Source organism: Akebia trifoliata, chromosome 14, assembly GCF_017979445.1.
Source record: "Akebia trifoliata isolate Shusen 1 chromosome 14, ASM1797944v1, whole genome shotgun sequence".
Taxonomy (NCBI): domain Eukaryota; kingdom Viridiplantae; phylum Streptophyta; class Magnoliopsida; order Ranunculales; family Lardizabalaceae; genus Akebia; species Akebia trifoliata.
This window is the reverse complement of record NC_141388.1, coordinates 13,864,323-13,890,647: the sequence shown is the minus strand read 5'-3', so window position 1 is coordinate 13,890,647 and position 26,325 is coordinate 13,864,323. Positions and strand designations below refer to the sequence as shown.

Genomic DNA, 26,325 nt, shown 5'->3' with positions numbered 1-26,325 from the left:
AGATCTAATAATTTCTGACGTAATAATTCATTAAATCTTAGTTGTTTCACAAATTAGAGAGATCAAATAATTATGGATTTGATATCTAATCTAATAATAGATTGCAACGAATAATAAACTAGTATGACTCTTAGTAATTAAACAAGACAATCATGAAAATAGGCACAAAAGAACTTCCAATACTCAAAGCATAAATTGAACAATAAAAACAAATTAGATCTCATAGTTTTATTAATTCCAAGTCTTCCGTTTCCTTCGACCAATTATAAAAGTTTAGCCATGTAAGGCCATGATGAAAACTCAGAAGAGAAGTTATAGAAGAGGGGAGAAATAGGCATATGTGAAGTCTCTTGATTTCTCCCCCTCTACACGTTATTTATCCGTATTAGAAGCCTAAAAAATTTCTTTAAAATATTATAAATATTATCTTAAAATAACAATATCCAAATATGACTAATTAAGAAAAATATTAAAAATAAAATATAGTCCTAATATAAATAGGAAAGTGGTGCTTTCAGCTGAAACTTTCGTGCACCAGATCTAGAGACTTCTAAAAATAAACCGTGTCAAATCTGCGTATTAGAATTGCAGGCTAAGGGACGTTCCAGAATCGTCAACAATGTAGGTGCAACAACTTCAAGCCCGATTTCGACCTTGATGTAGCCAGTATCTCTCAAAAAACTCAAAACATGAAAGTTATAGAATTTTTTCTTGGTGTTTCATAGCACCTTGAATCATCTCAATCGGAGCTCGGATGAAATAGTTATGCCGAGGTTATGAAACGATGTCGAAACTATCCATAATCGCCCAATTAGCTTTGTATTGCACTTCATGCCTCCATTTGCATCCTAAATCAAAACATAAGAATAATGAGTATATTTAGGCACCAAATAAGTATAAAAGGCTAAATATTAAAAGAGAAAAATATGACATTTTGCATTTTCATCATTACCCCATGTTCGAAAATCTCTATCATCATTGCTATGATGATATATGGATACATAAATATGTTGGAACATTGGCTAAAGATTTGGGAGAAATGTTATCACGTAAAGAGAATCTTCCATATTGCCTTAATATGATAACATTGATATTAGCTTAAAATGGAAGGAAATAACCTAATTGAAAAAGGAATTTCATGCCAAGTTACCATAGGATGAGTGAAACTAGAATTTAGGACCCAAGCTCAACCAACTTAGAAGCCGGGTCTAGGAACAATTATGATCGAATTCCAAATTCGATCTTGATTGGACAACCTACATGCCCTCTATCAAAAGTCTTGCTTAGGCCATGCTTCAAAATAGATATGAAATTCAATCAGACAACTAACAAGAGGTTGACCAAATTTCAAGGTCGGTCTAAATCTTTGATGGTATGTGCAAAACAACTTCAAGTTTCAAATTTGGTCATGTAGTTTAACCGAATCTGAACATCAATCTCAACCATGTTTATAAATAAATAAGTTACCCTTCCCACCTTCTCCCACATCAAACAATATTCATGCAACCCTTTAATCACACTCCTACTCTCTTAAGCACACCCTTTATAACACTTTTGATTTATGATCTAGATTTTTCCAAATCTCGAGGGTGGAATGAAAATGAAATAATTCAAAATCCTCAAATCTTAAATAGAATGTAAATTTCTATCAAACAATTTTTACAGAATTTCTCCTAAAAATTGGACTTATGAAAAAAAATTCTATGTACAAATATATTTGTATAATTAAAATTCATATATCCAATTGCACTCCAACCACCATATTATAGAGAATATATATATCATTCTAGAAAAAAAAATATAATTATAATTACAACCCAAAAATTTACATACATCAACTATACATCTCACATCAATCAAGAATTATCTACATCATAAACACTAACTCTCACACTCTGAACATATACATAAAAAAAGACACAATACACATGATGTTAATATATACAAAAAAGTCTAAAATTACACAAAATAATTATATTAAATTCCAATCTCAGCTCACATATAAAAGAAATAGTGTCCATCATCCTAATCTTGTGATCCCTCTATATAATGTTCTCCATCAAGAATAAGCATTTCGATAGTTAGGACATCTATAATGTTTTGTTGGTAGAATGAGTAACATGGAAGTTACTCAATAGTAAACTCACATTTCAAATTAATAGTCCTAATATGAATGGATAAACAAATTAATCTCTTATAAATAATGTCGATTTTTAAATAAATAAACAAAACGAATAACTCTAAAAATAGGCTAATCTTTAACAAAATAGTAACGAAATATATCCATCTAAAGAACCATAAACATGTCATAAGAATATCAATCCCGATGATGTATTTGATAAAAATGATAAAGTACACAATCGATACAAAAATGTCGATTTGTATATCGATGCTTCGGTACTTAACTAATGTGGAACTCATCGTTAATTCTTGATTTTAAGGTCGGTCTGACAATTTATCATAATTGGTTGATCATGTTTTTCGACTCAAGTTGGTCATTGATCCTTAACAAAGATCAATCGTTTGATTATTATAGACTGTAACTGATCATTTGACAAGTCATCTTCATTGTTCCTCTATGGAATACATGTGTCATCAATCAATCTAGCCATCTACAAATCATCTTTACAATAAAATTTGTTATTTTTCAATAAAAATAAGATAGAAATTTCTTGAATAGTAGGTACAATGATATTTTCAAATGGTATCTCATACTACCGGAAAGAATATCAAACCCCTATTATTCTAAATTAATTGATTCTTCTGAAATAAGCTACCGATTAATCGTATAGGCATTCATTATCATTTTAATGGATAACAAAAATAATATATATATATATATTTCAAAATTCATTTTAAATAAATTAAAACAAATTTGTAAATGTAATGACCTTTTTAAGTATTGTAAAATTATAAATATGTAGTAGTATCTTAAAAGTAGTAAATCAAAAAACAATAAACATGCAAGTACATCGTCCCATTATTATCATTCTAATTGCATCTCATGCTCTATTACACAATACTCAAAAGCACTCTAAATCTAAAAATTTCTCAACACAAGCATATATAGTCGAGAATCTCATTCTTGATTCCAACCAATCGAGAATCTCATTCTTAATTATAAAAAATTGAGACTTTCATTCTCGATTCCAATTTAAGTATAAACATTTTTTTGTATAAATAATTATCCAATGAAAATATACTTTTAAAACAATGCGTCTTAACAATTTTTTAAATGAATACTTTATTATGAAAATCAATTTATTTCAATTTTATTTTCTGGTTAAACTCACCCAAAGTCATTTCATTTTTGTTCTACAACTTTAAACTATCATATAAATACATATAAAATGAATTATTCTACAATTTGATGCATGAATTTTGATTTTAAATCATAATAAATTTGAAATTAACTATCAAAATTGAAATAAAATTGTGGCATCCCGCCAAATGCTAACACAAATCCCCATGTCAGATCTCGAGGTACTAAGTGACACCTCGAAATTTCGGCATGGTCTTCTCTGTTTATGCTAGCATTCCAAGGCGTTCAACCTGCACCTGATAAACGACATACAATCCTACATATATATACAAAATATAATACTAGCGACAGCCTATATACGTCTAATAACGAACGAAATATCAGAGTGCGGAAGAAGAAGTTTATATACATGATTATACAGGAATTTCTCACTCTAACAAAATTCCTAACGCTCAAAATCAAAATTTATATTACTCTCAGACAAATCGACACCACTAGGGGTAATAACCCCAATACTCACCAGGTAATGGACTCTAGTCGTCTATCTGACCCACCAGATGGTCCTCACTCGTTGGTTTTATGCCCGCCTCGCCAATTACAGATTCTGAAGCTAAAAAAAAAAGGAAGGAACGGGTGAGTAACAATGGTTACCCAGTAAGGAAACAAACAATTTCTGCCAATAACCCCTCCTAACATGAACGAATAAACATACTAAATCATTTTAACAATATAAAATTTTACAGAATAAACTACGATTAACTGGTACATATAGCCAGGGATAAGCAACTAAACATTTTAAAACTCACATTACATCGATCATCATTACTCATTATAACATTCTCTTTTTATACAAATCTAATTGATTAAATGGAAACATTAAACATGCATTTCATTTTTTTATATCAAAATAAGACAACAAATACATAATACACAATGGTGGAGTATTAGAATTAGAGAGTTGGGATTCACGACTGGATCGCTCCCAGTCAGGACATGATGTTACAATTCTTCTCGGGCTTTTAGTTCCTGATTTTGTGGCCGGTCGCTGCACTTACCACGCCTGATTGACCATTTATCCAGCTCAGGCTGGCCGTTTGACATGACCGTAAGCAATGGGTCTCTTTTTGATGTGTCAGAACGTTCGACTACTATAGATTGTTAGTGATCATTGACTAATCATCTTCGTCTATGCCTATCAGGCGTACATGTGATTCCCAGATATACAAACCATTTGTATACGACCACCTTTACATTACAAGTTCCCTGGTAAAGATAGAGAGGAATATCCCGGATTCCAGTTATGACTCCACTCTCATACACGTCCCATACCACTTATGAGCTTGGTGGTCCCTACCGTACATCCCAGGATAGTACACCACTCTGGATGATATGACGCACTATCCCTTCAAGTATTGACAGACTCTTCAACAGCTCACAAAATAGCTACATATATATATTACTTTCATTTGAAAACAAAAGAGAAATTAACAATACCAGGTTTAGAATGGATATCCAGTTTCCTACCATGCAAGTGTGGTCACCCGGCCTAAAATAAATAACATAACGGAAAAGTAAACAGCGCCTCGCGCTAACAGAAATTTAAATAAACATGCAACCAGCAATATTATCCCTTGATATCCGTTCACCAACCTACACGCAATACAACAATGCAAAATGCAAACATCACCCCTCGGGTGTGACTCTGACATTTTACCGTTTCATACCATTTTTTTCTTTTTTTCTGATTTTTACCATTTTCAATCTTTTCAATAAAATATCTATTTTCTGATATTCATCAACTCAATATGAGTTCATTGAATATTAAATCACATTTTACAACTATAGAATTTATTTTTATCAATAATATTGAAAAATAATACAAATTTTATATCAAAACAGGATCCGAGCAGTGCACAAGACCTAACTGATGGAAATAACCCGTTAAAATACCCTACCCACGTATAATTTGTTAAAAAAATATAATTAAACATATCAAACATGCAATTTCTTGCCTGAATTTTTAAATAACAAAAGAATTTTATATTTTGGAAATACATCAAAAAATTTCTATTAAAATTCTAAATGCAATTTTCACAATCTACGATTACTAATAGAAATTTAGAGTTCCTTACTATCTCTAGGCGAAAGGATCTAAGTGTGTGTGCGAAAATCGAGGCGTTCGGCATGAAAATCGAGATGGATCGAACTTTGAAGTGGTTGATTTTTGAAACCGACCCGGTGGTTTTGAAGATCTCGATGTGGTCGTCATTTCTCCCTTCTACGACGGAGGATGGTTTCACCTCGAAATGGATAAAATCTGAGGTCGAAGTTACGAAGTTCCCGTATATACGTAAGTCTGATTTGAGATGATACGGGGTGAAAAAGAAGATGAAATGAAGGGATCTTGGGTGGGTTTTATAGATGTCGAAGCTGCGGATCTTTTTTTCTTCTACGGCGATCGTCAAAGGTGGACCGTTTGCAACGAATTCGATGTTGAAATTTTTAAGAAAAATAAAATTTTCGTTAAAAGTTTTCGTTGGCTGTATTTTGACGAGTTGGAGAAGATGAGATATATAAAAAAAAATTAAAATTTTATTTACATAAAATTTGGGACGAAATCGGTATTTCGCCTATTGTTTTGATCGACGATAACGTGGTCATCCGGACTTCAAAATTGACAAATGAATATTCTATTTCGCCTAATTTTTCATTTCGGATCTAATGCTATGGTAAATTTGAACAAATTTTATCTTTAACAAAAATTTACATTTTTGACCTGAGGTGACCCCTAAAATTGATGGCGTTTTCGTTTTTTACGATAATTCGACTTTCTGGTCTCCAAAAATGACAAATAAATAGTCCATGTTCAATAATTTTTCGTTACGAACCTAATGGTATAATCAAATCTTAATAATTCTTTCTCTAGCTAAAAGTTACTATTTTAGCCTGATCCGACTCGGTAATCGATGATTTTATAATTTTTCTGTTCGTATTCGTATTTGAGCCTGCGTACAGGCTAAAGTATATTTTTTGATAACTTTGAATCCAATGGTGAGATCAGATTTCATTAAAAATGATCAGAACAAGGTCCTACAATTTTACCCTAAGTCCCACTTTCAAGATTTTCTCAAAATTTCACTATTTATTTTTTTCCTCGAGATACGAATTGAAAACTTGGGATTTTACATTCTCCCCCCCTTAATAAAAATTTCATCCTTAAAATTAAAATCATACCTTATCGAGCTTTGTCGTGATTCTACTAACACGACATGTATACTAAACAACACCTATTTTCAATTACCATATATTCTTAATCCCAAGCCAATCTCATTTATAACTCGTAGAATTATGTCTCCCATATTCCGTCAACCCAACACATTCATTAATTAATCACTCTAATTCAAACTCATACTCCAACTAATCTATTATTTATATAACCCTAAGATAACGATCAATTCACCTTGTATCACTTCCCCACCAATGTCTATCAACAACAATCCTTTCACATCTTCTCCATTCTTTATCTTTATTTCTCTTATCAATTACACCGTCTACTATGTTTTACCCTTACTTGCATGAATATTACTCCTCAATGCATAGTTTTACCGTATAACCAAGGGCATTTTGTGACTCACCTATGAAAAACCAATATTTAACCGGACCACGCGTGTGTTTGTTTTTTTTTTTTTCTCGTCTAAAAATTGCTCGTATAAACAAATGAACCTTACCTTATAAGAAGGGTATGTCTTGATTGTAGACCTTCTCTCTTTAGGATGGATGTGGGCACAGGTAAGTGGTAGTCGCTGCTTCTACTGAGTCATAATCTTTACTTATAGCGCTTTTCGTTTCAAGGAGTGAAAATGAGTCATGATCGAAGTCTCAAAGTGAGCGTTTGTCTGTAAAAGGCATTGATCACGTAACGAGAATGAGAATAATGAATTCCTCTATTGGAAGGCGATCATGAAAGGAGAAGGCAAAATAAGAGTTAGAGCCGACACCGAGGATAGAAAGATGAAAGGGAAAGGATGATCTATCTTTTTAAAGGAGGAGAATCGATTCAAGAAGTCGTAAAGCAAGAGCTGCTTCATCTGATAGTTCAGTCGTTAGGTCTCCCAAAGTTAAACCATCTTCAATCGAAAAGAAAGATACGCAACTCCCTGTGTTGATATTTGATGAAGTAGTTCTCCACATGAAGGATATACAAGCTAGTGTAATATACAGAGTAATTGACTAGACTATTGATATAAAGACTAGCGTACCAATTGAACAGCACCTGATGGAACTACATCTAGAAATCAGTCGGAGTTAACTAGTTGAGACGGAACTGACAAAACATAATGACACTACACTTTACATGGCCTACTTTCAATCGTTTTATCGCTCTCTATCTAAGCTAATAACTAACGTAAGGCTTGACATTTCTTACTTTTATCTACTAGTGTCACTACGGCTTTCCTTTACGTTGCATACTGATGCTATGCACTAACTAAGCTAATAAGCATAAGTTATGAGTTCTCGTCTCTTAGGAAGCAGTAGTTCTTGTTCTATACTAGTAGCTGTTTAGTTGTTATTTATCTTATCTGCACTTTATCCTATTAACTATTAGTTGTAGTTAGCCTTTTGTAGTTGTTGGAGTAAATAATATGTGTCCCACCTGCCCACATGCGTACATGTTAACGATCTTGTCTTCGTAAATCTCCGTGGAGTAGGCAGTTGATAGACTGGGGTCTCTACGCTCTGAACCCGCCTTGTTGATTCATTTGGCCCTATTGGCATCATTGGAGCTCTAACTACTTTCTAACTCAGTGATGGGAAACTCTATAACTCAGTAGTGGAGGAGTTCTATATTATGGATACATTGATCCGGAGGAAATTGGTCTCGAATACATCGACCTCTTGCCCGGATCTGATCTAGGAGGAAAAATCTAAGGTCAACTCATTTGCCCCCTGGAGGTCTGTAACTCTATCTCCTCTCGTTTTATCTTTTAAGCTCGATTTACCGTATCTCTATAATTGGTAGTCTCAATCATCGATCTCTTGGCCCTTAGGTAGGGTTATAGTCTTCTAAAGAATCTACGGGTCTTCTACAAATCTGTCAGGATAAGCTCATATCGTGACAACCTAGTGAACATCATATCATGGTTTGTAATCGATAGATTATCCTGCACTAATCTCACAAACTCCTGGTGCTTGATTTCTCGAGCAGTCTCGAAAATAAATCTATCCTCTCGAATTCTACCCACTAAAACGATCCATCTCCCAATACATTCATCTCAAAACGTTACTAATGATTGGTATCTTCGTCCAACTAGAATGTAATCCCCGTCACCCACTGATCTCTTGGGTATTACATGTCACTCAAAATCTTTCTTCAAAACCCACTTATTGACCTTAATCAGATCGAAAAAGTCCCCAAATCTCGATAGACGTAATCGTTGAAAATTCCACAACCACATCCTTAGATTTACCTGTCCTTTGGGCTGGAAAATTCTCTCATTCTTCAAAGGCACGACCTGTGGTAATGGTCCCTAAGGTGGAATAGTATTTATCTTTTGCGAAGAAGTCCAGCGCTTTCTCATTTATTGGATTTAGTGGTGCGCCTTGCAATCGTGGTAAGTCTTATACCATCTCTCACTTCCGATCGCTAGTCTTGTCTGTTCGAGATGGCACGAATACGTTATCAACTTTATTTAAATCTGGTGGCCTTATTGTTTCTTCAATTAGTTTGTCTAGCATCTTTTTGAGGCACGCATCCTTAATCGATTGATATCGACCCGAACATTGTTCTCCTTTATATCCCAATTTACCACATTCGTAATATATCACAACTCTTCTTTTCAACTGATTTAGTAGTATATGTTGTTTCTTATAAAATTCTTCTGTCCATTGAGTTGATATGTTTATTATCTCACTCCTCACGTATAGTTATTTTTCCTATGAATTTGTTAGTTTCGTAATTGATTATCGTTTATTAGAAACTAATTGCCTTCCTTCCATTTCACTTTGAGGTGGTGGTGGTGTATTATTCATATTTCCTCTATGAACTTGACATGAGACTCAGCCATCTGTCCGATGAATGACATTAACTGTGCTATCGGGTCAATGGTCTGATCCAGAATTTGTCTCGTCTCTGTTGCATTTCGGTCTCTGCATCGTTCACTGCCTTCGCTTGTGTTTATCAATAACCAGGCACTTATCAGAATAAGGCCAAAATCGTTTTTACGTAACTATGAATTACTATCGTAGCCTGGAACTTAGTAATGGACTCTATTTCCATTACTAATAGAAAAATCGAGAATCATATCCTAGGCTTACTAAGCTCTATAAACTTCTAGACACGGAAGAACTCGTAATTCCAATATGGAACTACCAATGAGTTCGGACACCAAATTCCTAGTGACACTCTATGATTATCGTTCTAATATCTGTGGTATCAGCCAATTCCGATAAACATAGTAGATCTGTATCCCATACGGATCTAATGTTATGCTTTGATACAATCTGTGGTAGCCCGTCAAACGCTAACACAAATCCCCATGTCAAATCTCGAGGTACTAGGTGACACCTCAAAATTTCAGCATGGACTTCTCTGTTTATGCTAGCATTCCAAGGCGTTCAACCTGCACCTGATAAATGACATACAATCCTACATATATATATAAAATATAATACTAGCGGAAGCCAATATACATCTAATAACGTACGAAATATCAGAGTGCGGAAGAAGAAGTTTATATACATGATTATACAAGAATTTCTCACTCTAACAAAATTCTAACGCTCAAAATCAAAATTTATATTACTCTCAGACAAATCGACACCACTAGGGGTAATAACCCCAATACTCACCAGGTAATGGACTTTGGTCGTCTATCTGACCCACCAGATGGTCCTTACTCGCTGGTTCTATGCCCGCCTAGCCAATTGCAGACTCTGAAGCTAAAAAAAATAGGAAGGAACGGGTGAGTAACAATGGTTACCCAGTAAGGAAACAAACAATTTCTGCCAATAACCCCTCCTAGCATGAACGAATAAACATACTAAATCATTTTAACAATATAAAATTTTACAGAATAAACTACGATTAACTGGTACATATAGCTAGGGATGAGCAACTAAACATTTTAAAACTCACATTACATCGATCATCATTACTCACTATAACATTATCTTTTTATACAAATCTAATTGATCAAATGGAAACATTAAATATGCATTTCATTTTTTTAAATCAAAATAAGACAACAAATACATAATACACAATGGTGGAGTATTAGAATTAGAGAGTTGGGATTCACAACTGGATTGCTCCCAGTCAGGACATGATGTTACAATTCTTCTCGGGCTTTTAGTTCCTGATTTTGTGGCCGGTCGCTATACTTACCACGCCTGATTGACCATTTATCCAGCTCAAGCTGGCCGTTTGACGTGACCGTAAGCAATGGGTCTCTTTTCGATGTGTCAGAACGTTCGACTACTATAGATTGTTAGTGATCACTGACTAATCATCTTCGTCTATGCCTATCAGGCGTACATGTGATTCCCAGATATACAAACCATTCGTATACGACCACCTTTACATTACAAGTTCCCTGGTAAAGATAGAGAGGAATATCCCGGATTCCAGTTGTGACTCCACTCTCATACGCGTCCCATACCACGTATGAGCTTGGTGGTCCCTACCGTACATCCTAGGATAGTACACCACTCCGGATGATATGACGCACTATCCCTTCAAGTATTGGTAGACTCTTTAACAGCTCACAAAATAGCTACATATATATATATATATATATTACTTTCATTTGAAAACAAAAGAGAAATTAACAATACCAGGCTGAGAATGGATACCCAGTTTCCTACCATGCAAGTGTGGTCACCCGGCCTAAAATAAATAACATAACGGAAAAGTAAACAGCGCCTCGCGCTAACAGAAATTTAAATAAACATGCAACCAACAATATTATCCCTGGATATCCATTCACCAACCTATACGCAACACAACAATGTAAAATACGAACATCACCCCTCGGGTGTGACTCTGACATTTTACCGTTTCATACCATTTTTTTCTTTTTTTCTGATTTTTACCGTTTTCAATATTTTCAATAAAATATCCATTTTTATCAACTCAATATGAGTTCATTGAATATTAAATCACATTTTACAACTATAAAATTTATTTTTATCAATAATATTGAAAAATAATACAAATTTTATATCAAAACAGGATCCGAGCAGTGCACAAGACCCAACTGATGGAAATAACCCGTTAAAATACCCTACCCACGTATAATTTGTTAAAAAAATACAATTAAACATATCAAACATGTAATTTCTGGCGTGAATTTTTAAATAACAAAAGAATTTTATATTTTGGAAATACATCAAAAAATTTCTGATAAAATCCTAAATGCAATTTTCACAATCTACGATTACTAATAGAAATTGAGAGTTCGAGGCAGTCGGCACGGAAATCGAGATAGATCGAACTTCGAAGCGGCTAATTTTCGAAATCGGCCCGGTGGTTTTGAAGATCTCGATGTGGTCGTTCTTTCTCCCTTCTACGGCGGAGGATGGTTTGACCCCGAAACGGATGAAATCCGAGGTCGAAGTTACGAAGTTCCTGTATATACGTACGTCTGATTTTTGATGATACGGGATGAAAAAGAAGATGAAATGAAGGGATCTTGGGTGGGTTTTATAGATGTCGAAGCTGCGGATCTTTTTTCCTTCTACGGCGATCGTCAAAGGTGGACTGTTTGCGACGAATTCGAGGTTGAAATTTTTAAGAAAAATAAAATTTTCGTTAAAAGTTTTCGTTGGCTGTATTTTGACGAGTTGGAGAAGATGAGATATATAAAAAAAAATTAAAATTTTATTTATATAAAATTTGGGACGAAATCGGTATTTCGCCTATTGTTTTGATCGATGATAACTTGGTCATCCGGACTCCAAAATTGACAAATGAATATTCTATTTCACCTAATTTTTCATTTCGGATCTAAAGGGTTGGTAAATTTCAACAAATTTTATCTTTAGCAAAAATTTACATTTTTGGCCTGAGGTGACCCCTAAAATTGATGTCGTTTTCGTTTTTGACGATAATTCGACTTTCTGGTCTTCAAAAATGACAAATAATAGTCCATGTTCAATAATTTTTCGTTACGAACCTAATGGTATAATCAAATCTTAATAATTCTTGCTCTAGTTAAAAGTCACTATTTTAGCCTGATCCGACTCGATAATCGAGGATTTTACAATTTTTCTGTTCGTATTCGTATTTGAGCATGCTTACAGGCTAAAGTATATTTTTGGATAATTTTGAATCCAATGGTGAGATCAGATTTCATTAAAAATGATCAGATCAAGGTCCTACAGTTTTATCCTAAGTCCCACTTTCAAGATTTTCTCAAAATTCCACTATTTATTTCCTCGAGATACGAATTGAAAACTTGAGATTTTACAAAAATAGATTTTAATAAAAATCATACTAAAAATTTGAAATTATAAATTTTCTACCTTTGCAGTTGAGTTTTATGCATCCTTATGATATTAAAATAATTTTTCTCATTAATTTCCTCGACAATTCGACAAAATATTCTAATGACTAAGTAGATCTTGATGTCGTGGATATTTTGTTATTTAGTGTTGGATCTTAATTCACATTTGAAACACGTTTAAACCTCAATCAAAGGTAACGTACACAAATCCATTCGCGTTAAAAACTTAAAGTCAACTTTATGTTTTCGTTTCTCGTATAAATGAAGATACATAAGTTGTTTTAACTTATAATATACTATAATATATTTTAATATAATATAATATAATATTAAACAAGTGTAACACTTAAATTCTTAACAGAGACAACACATACGTTTATATTATATAATAATATAATAATTTCAATATTAATTATATTGTTCTTTTAATAATTTATTAATTTCAAACCAACCACTCTATTATAAATAATTGCACTTAAACCTAATTTTTTTTTAATATTTATTAATATTATAATAATAAATATAATAATTAAATATTATTTTTTTTTCTTTTCTCCATTATGTCCATTACATTAAACCAATTCGAATTGTACATCTCGAATTTTTGAAATTTCTCACAAAATTTTCTCTATTGACTAAAATACCCCTTAAGCCCTAAGTTCTCTTGATAAAATTAATATTTTTATAATTTATCCTATTAAATTTAAATCTAAACGTACTTACAGTCTAAATTATGTTTTTCGATGCTTTTGAACTCAACGGTAATGTCCATTTGACTAATAGAATTTCTTATAAAATTTTAAGTTTTATCTTCTTTAACTAAATATTCTAATTTTTTCAATCATAATCATGGTAAGATCTCCAAATTGTATATTTCATTTATCAAATTCTCCTTCTAGCAAATCCTTATAGATCAACAATATGATTTATTTTTAATAATTTTTTTAATTTAATAGGTAAACGAGTCAATATAGTTGACTTAATTCTTCGATATACATAATAAATTTTCATGATGTTACATCATCAAACCCCATGTTAGAATACATTAGAATAATGCACAATTTCTATAAATAAATAAATAAATAAATCTAATATAAGATATGCTTTATTTACAAAATGGACTATCAGTTGATATGATGTTCAACCCATTAAGAGTAACTTCCAAAATGAATGTACAGAATTTTTAAATTGCTCGTTTGGGTTAGCGAGACATTACTAAATAACACCCTTTGATTGGAAATATGAACAAGAGTCTTTTAGAAAATTAAGGTTTTTGAATTTTATGAATCCAATAAACAAACAACGAATCCACGAGTATTTGAACCCCAGTCTTCATGAAAAAAATAAAATATTTTTATGAAAAAATAGGAGATCCTTTGGTGAACCTGTTGTAATAGGAAAGTTTTATATCCTCAAATTAATTCATTAACTATAGCCAAATTGCCAATAAAAAATGCTTTTAACCAAATCCTCCATATTGGGCATTTCTCACCAAACAATCGATGAACTTGCCAGTTAAGGAGAAGGGAAAATTAGCCACGTAGTTAAGTGTAAAAACAGTGAAAGCTCTAGGTTGATTGTTTGGGCAAAAGCAGCCAAATTAATAAAAGCGAAAGCTTCTAATCATTTAGCTAAACTTACACGAAATTGTCTAATTTGGGTGGTGGGCTCCATCATTTATTCTCAATTTGCGTCGGACCTACACCTCACATGGATGCCACGTGTGGATGAAAATCATCAAATTTTGACTTTTAACACTAGACATCCCATACCGTTGGATTCAATGATCTTCGAATGTAGGACGTCATTTAGTCTGGTAGGTCAAGACCTACCATATCGAACCAACAAGCAAAATATCTAGTCCACTTCAATACCCCATCCAACACGTCAAATGCTGTGTATGTGGGTGAAGGTTGTGGAGATGGGTATAATTAGTCGGCCAAGTGGGTCCCACATGTCTTGGAGAGTGGGTATCGATCGTTGACCCACATGTAAGATTGTAGCCGAAGCTTTACGTGACGAGTCAAGATTTGCATATATAGTGGTAGGCCATATGACCTTTAAGAGAAGAGGTGACGTCATCAATGGAGATTTTTAATAAAACATATTTGGATGTAAAATTTTGAACTTAGTCTCAAAACGAGTTCAATGCAACTAATGATTCCTCGGTCCAAATTGGGTGTCCGAAACATGGTAACAAATTTCGGATTAGATCATTATTGGGTTGGGGTTCAATTCGGATAATTTGGGTGAATTTTGATAAAATTTTAATAAAAAATCAGTAAAATTTTGATAATTATTTAAAATATATTTTTGTCCTTTTATTTTTCTTTTCAAAATCCATCATCTTCAACCTATTTAAGATCCGTAATCTTCAAATTGTTTAAAAACCTTACCTTCTTCTTTGATGTTTGAAAAAAAAATAATAATTAAAGACAAAAAATGTTACAAGGTTCCATAATTAATAAAGGAATTGTCATTAGATTTGTTACTTCACAGATTTAATTGGCTAAATCTTAATTTGTATTAAAAAATAAAAAATTAATCCAAAGAATTCTTTGACTATGGTGGGGAATAAAGACTATTATGATTTAATGTTCCAACATTAGTGAACTTGTTCAAAATTTTAAATAATTAATAAATGTAATAATACTCTTGGAAAATCTTTCCTTTTATATATAAACAAAAGATATTGCAAAAACATACATATTTTTATTTAATATTTTAATAAATTTTTAGATTCGTGATTTCCTTACTCTAAAATTTTTGACATGGCAAGGGTACAAATCATAGGTCTTTTTACTTTGAGATACACAAGGAAAAGATCAATGGTTTTGTGCCCTTGCAACACCAGTTAAGCACAGAGACTATCTGAAAGAAAAAGATATATGATTTTGTGCCTTTGTCACATCAATCGAGTACAAATTGAGTAAAAATTTTCGAGTCAAAAGATCATTAGCAAATTTTTTATTATTTAGAAAAGTCACTATTAGTTAATTTAGTTTGTCTGACAAAATTAAATAATAGAAAAATCCTCCCTAAAAAAATATTAAGTGACGCAATTATTTTAAGAGTCTTTTTGGTGGAGCAAACAAAAGATGTAACATCAAACCTTGCTTTTCCAATTATGTAACAAATGTCCCGTTTACAAAAATATTTATTTTTAAATGCCAAGATTAATCTTTCTATTTAAATATTTATGATAAATTATATAGATTATGTTATCCTACAATGTTGTTGGACACAAAATTTTCAAAAATATTATGTATTAAATAATATTAAAAAGATAAAAATATCCTTCATCTCATTTGGTATAATTTTTTGAAGGTGAAATATGAAGGGTAATTATTGTTCTATAATATTATAAACACAAAATATCTATCACCATCGAGATTGTGACATATGTTTACAAAATTTCAAAATAAAAAAAAAAAAAACTCCCCGTGTTGCTTCTTTGTAGAGTTTGGTACCCAAGAAGCAAAAATAAAAATTCAAAGATTATCATTTAATTTTTAATAATACATTTTGAAAATATAATATATTGATAAATAGATTTAAAAAAGTAAATTATGTAGGACATCATATTAATCTCCTTTTTTTTATAAAAAAAGAAAGAAAAAAAGAAGAAGAAAAAGAAGCAGAGGAGTCTACTACTATTTTTATATTAACTTGAAACAAATGTACAAATAAAGCAACCCTTTAATATTTTCTCACTATTAAGGGTAAGTTTTCAACAACATTTAAACATCTAGAAGATCGACTTCTTATGGTGAAGTTTGCTACCGCATCTACCACCAAGTTACCCTCTCTCCAAGAATTAATGTTGAACATGCAAATTTAAAGAGACTAATTGTGAAGGATCTTTTTATTTTTATTTTTTGCAACCAAGTCTCTTAACTCCGTGGGATGTTTGTCCATTTAATGCCATTAAGAATCAATAATGAATCTAACTCAAACAAAAGATTCACTCCCATCAGTTTAAACTTTTCCAAGGCCTCAACAAAAGCTCGGTATTCTACAACATTGTTAAATAGCTTCCCCAAAAAACCAGAATCTTGCTTCTAATAAGCACCCCTTTCTTCTCTCAAAATCACCCCTCCCATGGATTTGATTTGATTGCCCCATATGTTGATGACAATTTCTTGAATGTTAGCAACCCCACCAGCTTATGTAACCACCTTGTACATCTTTTAATCACTTCCAAACTAACACGGAGGCTCTTCAATTCTCAAAAAAAATCTCGTTACGGGCTATCCATATACACCATAAAATCAGCTAAGGCATTATGAACAACACAACCGAGAATTGAGAATTATTTGATTCTCCCAAGAGAAAATTGAGTTTTGATTTAAAGAAGTATGCACTATTTCGAGAGAGCTATCTATCTAATGTGCAAACCAAGTCTCTATTTCGCCACTATAGTACATGCATTTTTGTAGACTAATGATAATTCACTCTTTTTTAGATGCCTCCCATATGCTCCCTAACCTAACAGTTAGAAAATCATAAATCTTTTTCTAGTGTATCTTGAAACAAATAATCTATGGTTCTACGATGGAAGTGTACAAAGAGCGTCTGTTATCTTGTGTTGAACTAAATTTTTTTTTTTTTAATAATTGAAATTTTCGAGGTCCACATTTTCAATCATCTAAGTCATATTTGAGTCGTCGATATTGACAATTTTGCTTTTTCGAACTTGACTTTATATAAACCTTATCAAAATTCCTAAAATGCAATTTTGCATATGTTATAATAGTTAAGCGGACACTTAAATCTAGCATTATGATTAAAACTTCAAAATTTTGAAAATGACAGTCTTTGTTCATTATTTATCATAAATCATTAAAATAGACCAAACTTATATCTAAATCTCTGAAATTATGCTTATTTCATTTTCTATTCCTCATTATAAAATCATCATATTAGATTGCAATTTTGTTGAAAAACTTAGGTATATTAAAGAAAAAAATTATGAAATAATTATCAAAGTTTTTGAAAATGTTACATGTGTTGACAAAGCTATCACATAATTGACAAATTATTCTTTCAACGTCAACACTATGTGATATATAGTTATATCAGCACCTATAACACTTTCGAAAAATAGTAAAATATTTGGATTTTTTTTATTAAAATAGGTGAAAATATATTATTTTTAGTACTTTAAAACTCTTGTTATGATAAAGGAAAATTAATCAGAAAAAATTAACTAAGAAGTTATCCCTTGAGAACAAGATGGTTTGTGCTCGTAAATTAGTTAGTCGTGTTAAAATGACTCGTCAAGTGGCATACTCAATCAACTCATTGACGTGATAATTCGGAATCGTAGATCTTTTCGTCTTGAGATACATGATTGCACTTCCCCATAAAATGTGTCTCCCAAGCGAGTTATATATCCCAAGGTGCTATGATTTTCAAACTTGTCCACATCAGGGAGTCAATTGAGTATGTCACCTAGCGAATCATTTTGTCAAAACTCAATTAGTTAACATGTAACTCAAAAACTCTCAATGAGGGTAACTTTTCCTTTAAAAAAAAAAAAAAAAAAGGAAAACAGGTAAGACCCACTCTTTAGAAGGATATGATGAGAGAAGACTCCCAAAGCATCAATTTTTAAGGTTATTTGAATGGGTTTTCTAGAACAGAAACCCTTTCCTGACCAAGATAGCGAGGAAGAAGGCCTTACTAAACCTCATCCACCATAAATAAAAATTAAAAAAAAAAAAGACTTTAAGATTTATTATGAATCTCGAGGCTCTTTTGACGGTGGAAGAGAGTCAATAAGGCCTTTTTATGTTATTTTTTCTCACTATCTCAGTAAGGAGGTTAGTTGGACTCTTTGCAGTGAGATCTGTTAGTTTTGGGCACGTGAATAGCTAATTCATCCACACGTGTAAGTATTTGTTTTGTCTTCCTCTTCTTTTAGTCTTATTGGCAGATGAGTTGGTGATGGGAATTGGGGAGGGTCTAACTTTGAGGCAAATGATAGGGTCAATATTATAACTATATATATATTCTTTTTCACTCATACGTCAGTCAGAATAGTGTGTGTAGACAAGACAATACGCACCACTCCATACTCTTCTTCCTTTGAAAAATGGATTCTTCTGCTGCTCGTTGGACAGGTCACTGGTCCAACGAATCTAAAGATAAGTTGTGCTTGGGCTTTTGATTATGCCAAATAACTCTAAAGTCCTCCAAATAACTCGAGAGAAATTTTGATTTTGTAATTCATCCCAACAGTGACTTAAAAATTCACTGACGTGGCAGGTGCAACAATCCTAAATTTTTTTTTTTTCCTTGTCATAATCAACTGCACATGTTTTATAAGATGTGCAATTGTGTATTCGAAGGGAAAAAAAAATTTACTGTTCTTGTTGGGTAATGTCAATTGCATTTTTGAGTTACCTTGGACACTGAGTTGAAAAATCATTACATGTGAAGTCAAAAATTTAATGAGATTGCTCCATCCAAAATTTTAGAACTAGTCCAAATGGTCAAATCGAAATTCAGACGAGTCAATCTAATTTAGTCAAAATTCAAGTTCATGGAAAAAACACATCATTCCAACTGTTTAAATACAAAATCTAATGGATGAGATTTATTATTAAGATAAGTATTTCCGAAATATGTGTTATTACGATATGCATAAATCTCAACCCTTGGATTTTGTTTTTAAACAATTGGGATCATGTGTTTTCTCATATACTATATATAATAGGTCGGATAAAGCATATATTGTATTTGTTACATATTCTATATATAAATATATATGTATTCAATGTGTACTTGATTTTATCGAATTCTTCATATCTGACTATTTATCCAACTTGTTAAAGAATATTCGTATCCGATTAGTTCTCAAATTTCAAGAGAACATCCAAGTAATGAAGAGGATGGAAAAACTTAATTTTGGAGAATATAAGTACCTTATTGTAAATTTACAATTTTAAACTCGAATGCTTTGATCGGATGTGACACATGCATATTTAACAGTAAAAAGCTTAACAAAAAAAAAAAAATCATCACTAAATAAATCTGGATAAAATAATTACAAATAATTTTACCCAAATTCATTTTTTTTCTAATTGATAAGCTCGGATTGACTCTCTAAATAGAAGATCTCAACAATAATAATTACAGCGTAGATCATCTATGCATGTTAACTACTCTAATCATTGGAGAGGATTAAAATTCTTTACAGATTTACAGTATAATGTAACCACATTACATGTCAACAAGATTAAGAATGTCATATATGCAAATGAGTTAGATTTTCATTTTTCACAAAACATCTAAAATTTCTAGCAAAGTGTGGATTTTATTAAAAAAATTACTGATTAAGCGATTCATATTTCCCACAAATTTCACCCCTAACAAAATCTTATCTTTACTAGTACAATGAGAGGATGCGGAGTAAGAAGTGGTTCGACACCAAAATTTGAGTGGTCATAAATATCTCCACTATAATATTCACTCTTAATATGATCAAAGTTATTTTAGTCAAAAATTGCAACTCACCACATTTCTTAGTTTTCAAAATTAAAAATATATCTTTTTTTATTATCTAATCTAAAAAAACCTGAATTCTATATTTTAAATTACAAATAAACCTGTTTGGTAACGCACATGTACCACCTACTAGTTTCCATATATGATAGATAACTTGTTTGAAAAAAAAAAAAAAAACACGTTAATCTTCCATACAATACCTATCACTTATCACTGTGATCTTTATTTGGACTTTGAACATTTACTATTCATTTGTGCACACATCTGTGATCTCCTCTCCCACAAATGTTGTCTTACTTTCTATCTTTTTCGTTTTTTGTTTTTTGTTTTTTTTTTTAATTTAAATTTTGACATACTCTTCGAGTTAAAAATAATAATAATAATAACTCAGGCGAGTCTTCTGCTAACTCGAAGAGAAAATAAAAAGTATATATAAATATAAAAGAATATTTAAAATATTTTATTGGGCTTGTCGAGTAGAATATTGAGTCATCAAATTGACTTGACTCATTGGACATCCCTGTCGAGTCAAGTATTCGAGTTTAAAACAATGGCTCCACCCACCAATCCTCCTTTCCACCTAGAACAATAAAAACAAACGACAACAAAACAAAAAAAAGAAATGGATTTGAAGTAATATGATTTACGTCTTATTTTTCCGTGTTCACACCCCTTTTAAGACTAGGAATGATGGAAAGTTTTGCTAGAATTGTTTTGGAGTGAAAGGGATGAACCTAAGGTGAAAGAAAACTAAGAAATGGGTTGTTTTCTCTATGGGAAACAAGATTCTTATCATTGAAAATGACTCAAAATCTAATTTCTGAGAAGATGGCGATCTATCACCTTAAAACAAAATATAAAAAAAAAAAAAAAAACTTTTGTTTGTTTTAAAAAGGGGGAAAATCAATTTAAAAGAGAAGAAGAAGGCGTGCACATTCTTCTTTCTATATGTGGTTTTTTTTAAAAAAAAAAAAAGAGAACTAAGGGTATGTTGATTTCACGTGAAAAATAGGGTGGAAAACCATTTTTCATGTGTTTGATGGATTTTTACATGGGAAATGATTTTACACCCTCCTTTTAAAAGTCCCATAAGACCTAAATTTCATTTTTCTATTTTTACTCGTAAGAAAATAAAATTACCCTTATTTTTCATCCTCAAAGTAAAGAAAAAATTTTACTCAAAGAGCTCATAGAAATCTGGGATCGACCAATTACATGTAGGCACATGTATTGAATGACATTCCTAATTTACAAAAGTACCCTTATATGCTTGACATGGCAATCATTGGGGAGTCAATGAACACTGAGAGCTAAAATTATGTGAGCAAAAAATGACTCCAAATCACCCTAACTTCATTTCTACTGCTTTCCTACCACCACCATCATATTCATCCTATCCATCATCATCATCACCATCTTCGTCTTTGATGCCGTCATCGACCACCACCCCCTCTCTCTCTTCCTCCCTCCATCCCAACTCTCTTCCTCTCTGCCCTCAACCCTCTCCTTCTCCTCTTCTTCTTTTTTCTCCACGTCCTCCTTCCATGCCAATCCTCTCTTCTTCTTTTTCCATGATTTTGTCTAGATGAATCAAACAATGGAATTTTGTTTTTCAACCCTACCCATTTTCCACCACTATTTTTTCATGAATTTCACAGTCATTTTTCATGCATCAAACATACCCTAACATATGTTCGTTACGTGAAAAAGGGGTAAATTAGACATCAAGATCCGTCGAATTTTATAGTGTTTGTGGATACAAAGAGATCTTATCCAACTATCATCATCTTCTTGTCTTCGATCTTAAAATGGATTCTTGTTCTCAGATTTTAACCTCTAGTCCTTCTGCGCAATTGCACTCAAATAATCAAGTCAATAAAATTTTTGACAATGTAACAAGTTTTGTTTGATTAGTATTGCATATCTTTACCTTCATTTAATCTATTGATGCACCCTTACCTCTTTCCTTGATTTCTGAAGATTATAATCATTGTTTTCGTAAATAAAAAATAAATAGGATTTGAAAAAATAAATAAATGAGGTATTGTTTTTATTTTTTCATCGAGGTCTCTTTGGAAGATAACATAGAGGTGCCATAGTGCATGTAATTCAATGAGGGTGGCACTATTACTCAACTTGAGGTGTTGGATTGACAAAAATAATCACCCACAATAACCAAAATATTCAAAGATGATATTTTTCAAAATGCACCTCCAAAAACAAACACACACACAAATCGACCAATTACACAAAAAGGTTACCATTGGGTCTGCGTCTAGCGGAAGTGCTTCTAGACTCCACTCCCAAATAAGGGTGTCAATTGAACCCATCAGTCCACTAGCCTGGCCCACCCAACAAAATGAGGATTAGGGCCTTTTAGTGCCCAGTCCACTTAGAAAAATATTTTTCTAATTAAAGTAAAATATATTGTCTAATCACAATTTAACTCTCTTACATACCTTTGTAGATTAATAATACGTTAATTTCAACTTCCATTGGATAGCCTTCAAACATTAATAAAATAAATTAAATAATTTTCTTTTCAATAAAAATATTAAATTTTAGTCATTTTATTTGATCCAAATCCAACCCAAGTCAAGTTTGAGCTCGTTAGGCCCGGGCTAAGACTTAGTCGACTTAGGCCCGGTAGTAGTATAGGTAGAACCTGTCTCGTTAGGGTCGGGTTAGGGATCCACTCAACCCAGCCCGAACCCACCCATTGACAACCCTACTCCAAAAGAGACCTAAATTGATGGGCTATGTTCTTATTTTTCCCGGCATATTTAATTTAATCACCTAAGGACGTAAGATTGATTTAATTAGTTAAAAAAAAAAACTTTCCTGCCAGTTGTATACGAATTTATTCTTCCACCCTAACAATAAATGGTACAAAATAATTAAAATAAGATGGGAGAGGGTCGGCTGCTACTATTTTTTTTTTCTCATATAGTGAAAATTAAAAAGAGGGTTTTCTTTCTCCATCACTATCTCTATGTCATGTAGTTTTCATATAAAAACAAGGTTGTTTTCATGATAGTAGTGAGAGAGAAATAAGATAAGAATAGAGATGCAAAGCCAAATAGAGAGGCCCCCATTCCCTACACTCTTGGTTCATTAATCCAAAACTCCCAAATAAGGTTGTAGTCTCAGGGAAGGGGGAGCCTGAAACTGAAAATGCAAAGCGTGTGGGACAGTGGTGCACGTGTGGCCTTACAGAATAAAAATCCGAACTCTAGTTTGCTGATTCTTTATCTGTTTAAGTAGACTAGTGTAGTAATAGTAGTAGTGGCTTTCCTGCTAACGTGATCCCAGTAGCAACCTACACCAACACAAGCTTGTTACCATAGCAATATTGAACAAGTGAGTTAAAATTTTGAACAAATTAAAACAGTTATAACAATCACATAAGAGGAAGAGTAGAAGAAAGAAATTGATGGGTTTCTTGTTCTAATTGAATATGTGTTAAATTAATATAGAAAAAACAAACCAACTGCTATGATAAAGCTAAGCTTCAAGGTAGATATATGAGGGGCAAATTCATAATGGGTTTCTTCCATTTGATTGATAACAACTCTGTGATTGCGTGTGTGCGGAGAGAGAGAGAGAGAGAGCTATGTTTACTGCAGAGAGAGAGAGAGAGAGAGAGAGAGTTATGTTTACTGCAAGATAAAATTAATGAGCTAGCTTTTATGAGTGAGGCAGAATCATAACGGGGTTTCTTCCATTTGATGATCACAACGTTGTGTGTGTGTGTGTGTGTGTGTGAGAGAGAGAGAGAGAGAGACAGAATCATAATGGGGTTTCTTCCATTTGATGATCACAACGTTGTGTGTGTGTGTGTGTGTGTGTGTGAGAGAGAGAGACAGAATCATAACGGGGTTTCTTCCATTTGATGATCACAACGTTGTGTGTGTGTGTGTGTGTGTGTGTGTGTGTGTGAGAGAGAGAGAGAGAGAGAGAGAGAGAGAGTTATGTTTACTGCAAGATAAAATTAATGAGCTAGCTTTTATGAGAGGCGGAATCATAACGGGGTTTCTTCCATTTGATGATCACAACTTTGTGTGTGTGTGTGTGTGTGTGTGTGTGTGTGAGAGAGAGAGAGTTATGTTTCCTGAAGATAAAATGAGCTTATTTGAGAGGGGCAGAATCATAATGGGATATCTTCCATTTGCTTGATCACAACTTTGTGTATGTGTAAGTGAGAGAGTGAGAGAGATATCAAAATAAATTGCTTTACTTCTTCTATTAGATTGATCACAACTCTGTATGACAGAGAAAGAGATCTAACCAAATTGCTTCACGAGTATATCAAATTCAAATAGATTCCACATAATTATCAATAGAAAAATAACCAACAAAAAAAAAAAAAAAAAAAGTCATCACTTAATAATAATCTATATGGAAGCAGTAGTAGAACCAACAATAACAATTCCACCACCATCAGAAGCCGAACCTCCACCACCACCACCACCATCAGCAACTGATGATGACACACTCGCACCGGCTACCGCCCCAGCCGGTCTCTTCCTCTTCTTCTTCTCATAAGGAATCCCTCTAGCCTTAGCTTGCCCTTCTCTCACTTCTCTCAAATAAATCCTCACAGCTCTCGCTCCAAACGGGTTCGACTCAGGCCTCCCTCCATTCTCCTCATAAGCTGCTCTCAGCCGTCCGATTAAAGCATCAAGACTACCCCAAGCTTGCTTCAATGGACACGCACATGGTGCTGGTGGGTTTGGGTGTCCAAAGTAGGCGCACCCAGAATGGTGAACCTTAGTCTTACCAAACTGATCTAAATACTTCAAGAACTCCAGCACATGTGCACCGCTGCAGCGTGCAAGTGATAGAGGTGGTTTGTGGTTCCTCAGATATTGTAAGAACGTGTTCCAGTCTCTTCTCTTCTGTGACTCGTAACGACTCGGTGGTGCTGCTGGTGATGATGATGATCGCTCTGATGGCCCCTCTCCTGGGTTCGAATCTGATGCACCACCACCACCACCACCTGATGTTGAATCCATCGATACTATTGTTGGGTGGGTTTTCTCTTCTTTAAGCTTTTTTTTTTTTTTTTGCTGAAACTCTCTCTCTATGAGTCACTCTTCTTAAGGAGCTCTGCTCGTGAGTTTGGGTTTAGGGTTAGGTTGTAAACTAAGGTAAGGTAGGGTTCTTTGAAGGGAGAAGCGATGAGAAGAGAAGATTTTTCATTTTTTCTATATATTTTTCTTCTGTTGTTGGTGGGATTTTCAGTTCGTTTTTTTTGGGTTTTTATTTTTTATTTTTTATTTTTTATTTTTATAATTTGTGAGAAGGAGCGGGTTTTAAGGGAGAAGAAGAAAGAAAAGAGAGAGAGAAGGGAAGATGGGACGTCAAAAGGGATAGATGAGTGAGACTGAATGAATGCTTGTACTCACATGGTGGACCCCATAAACGGAACACTGTTCCGTTCCGTTACGTTACGTTATAATAATAATACTACGACCAACTGGATTTACTTTTTTACTACAGTTAAATTAAACAGTAAATACCTGATTGCGCTAAAATTTATAAATTTGAAAACTGACAGGCCTTGAAAACAATTATAAAAAAAAGTGGCGGCTTATAATGTTAACAATCGGGACTTTTCTAACTTCATTCAAGCAAGATTTGATGGGATCAAATCTATAGTTAGGATGGAAGGAAAAAAAAAACAGAGGATCGATAAGCATAGGGTATATTTACCATCTATTTGTTCTTTTGGGAATCCCTATGTATATATATATATAAGGTATTCTTGATAGGACTGGCAATGGATCAGGTAATATTCATTTATGAGACTCATCCTACTTGAGTTATTCGAGTATGAGTACAAACTTTTTCCTGATTAAGATTTCAGATAAATTTACTCGGAGTTGTTTTTATCTAAATATTTTTAGGGTGATCAGATATGGAAATATGTCATATCTAATTCGAATATCCGTTTAATCAAGTTTAATACGATAAATTCAAAATTAAACACATGTACAATTCAAAATTAAGGATTTTTCCATTATATTCACAATGAGGTACATATAT

General features: G+C 32.9%; 1 protein-coding gene across 1 annotated transcript; it reads right to left on the bottom strand.

The window, feature by feature from the left end:
• Positions 1-24,491: 24,491 nt before the first annotated feature.
• LOC147386385 (protein LIGHT-DEPENDENT SHORT HYPOCOTYLS 5-like) lies at positions 24,492-25,590 on the bottom strand. The gene has a single exon (XM_086423644.1). It carries the CDS (start codon positions 25,290-25,292, stop codon positions 24,672-24,674), a length of 621 nt encoding a protein of 206 aa, XP_086279770.1. The 5' UTR covers positions 25,293-25,590; the 3' UTR covers positions 24,492-24,671.
• Positions 25,591-26,325: the final 735 nt, after the last annotated feature.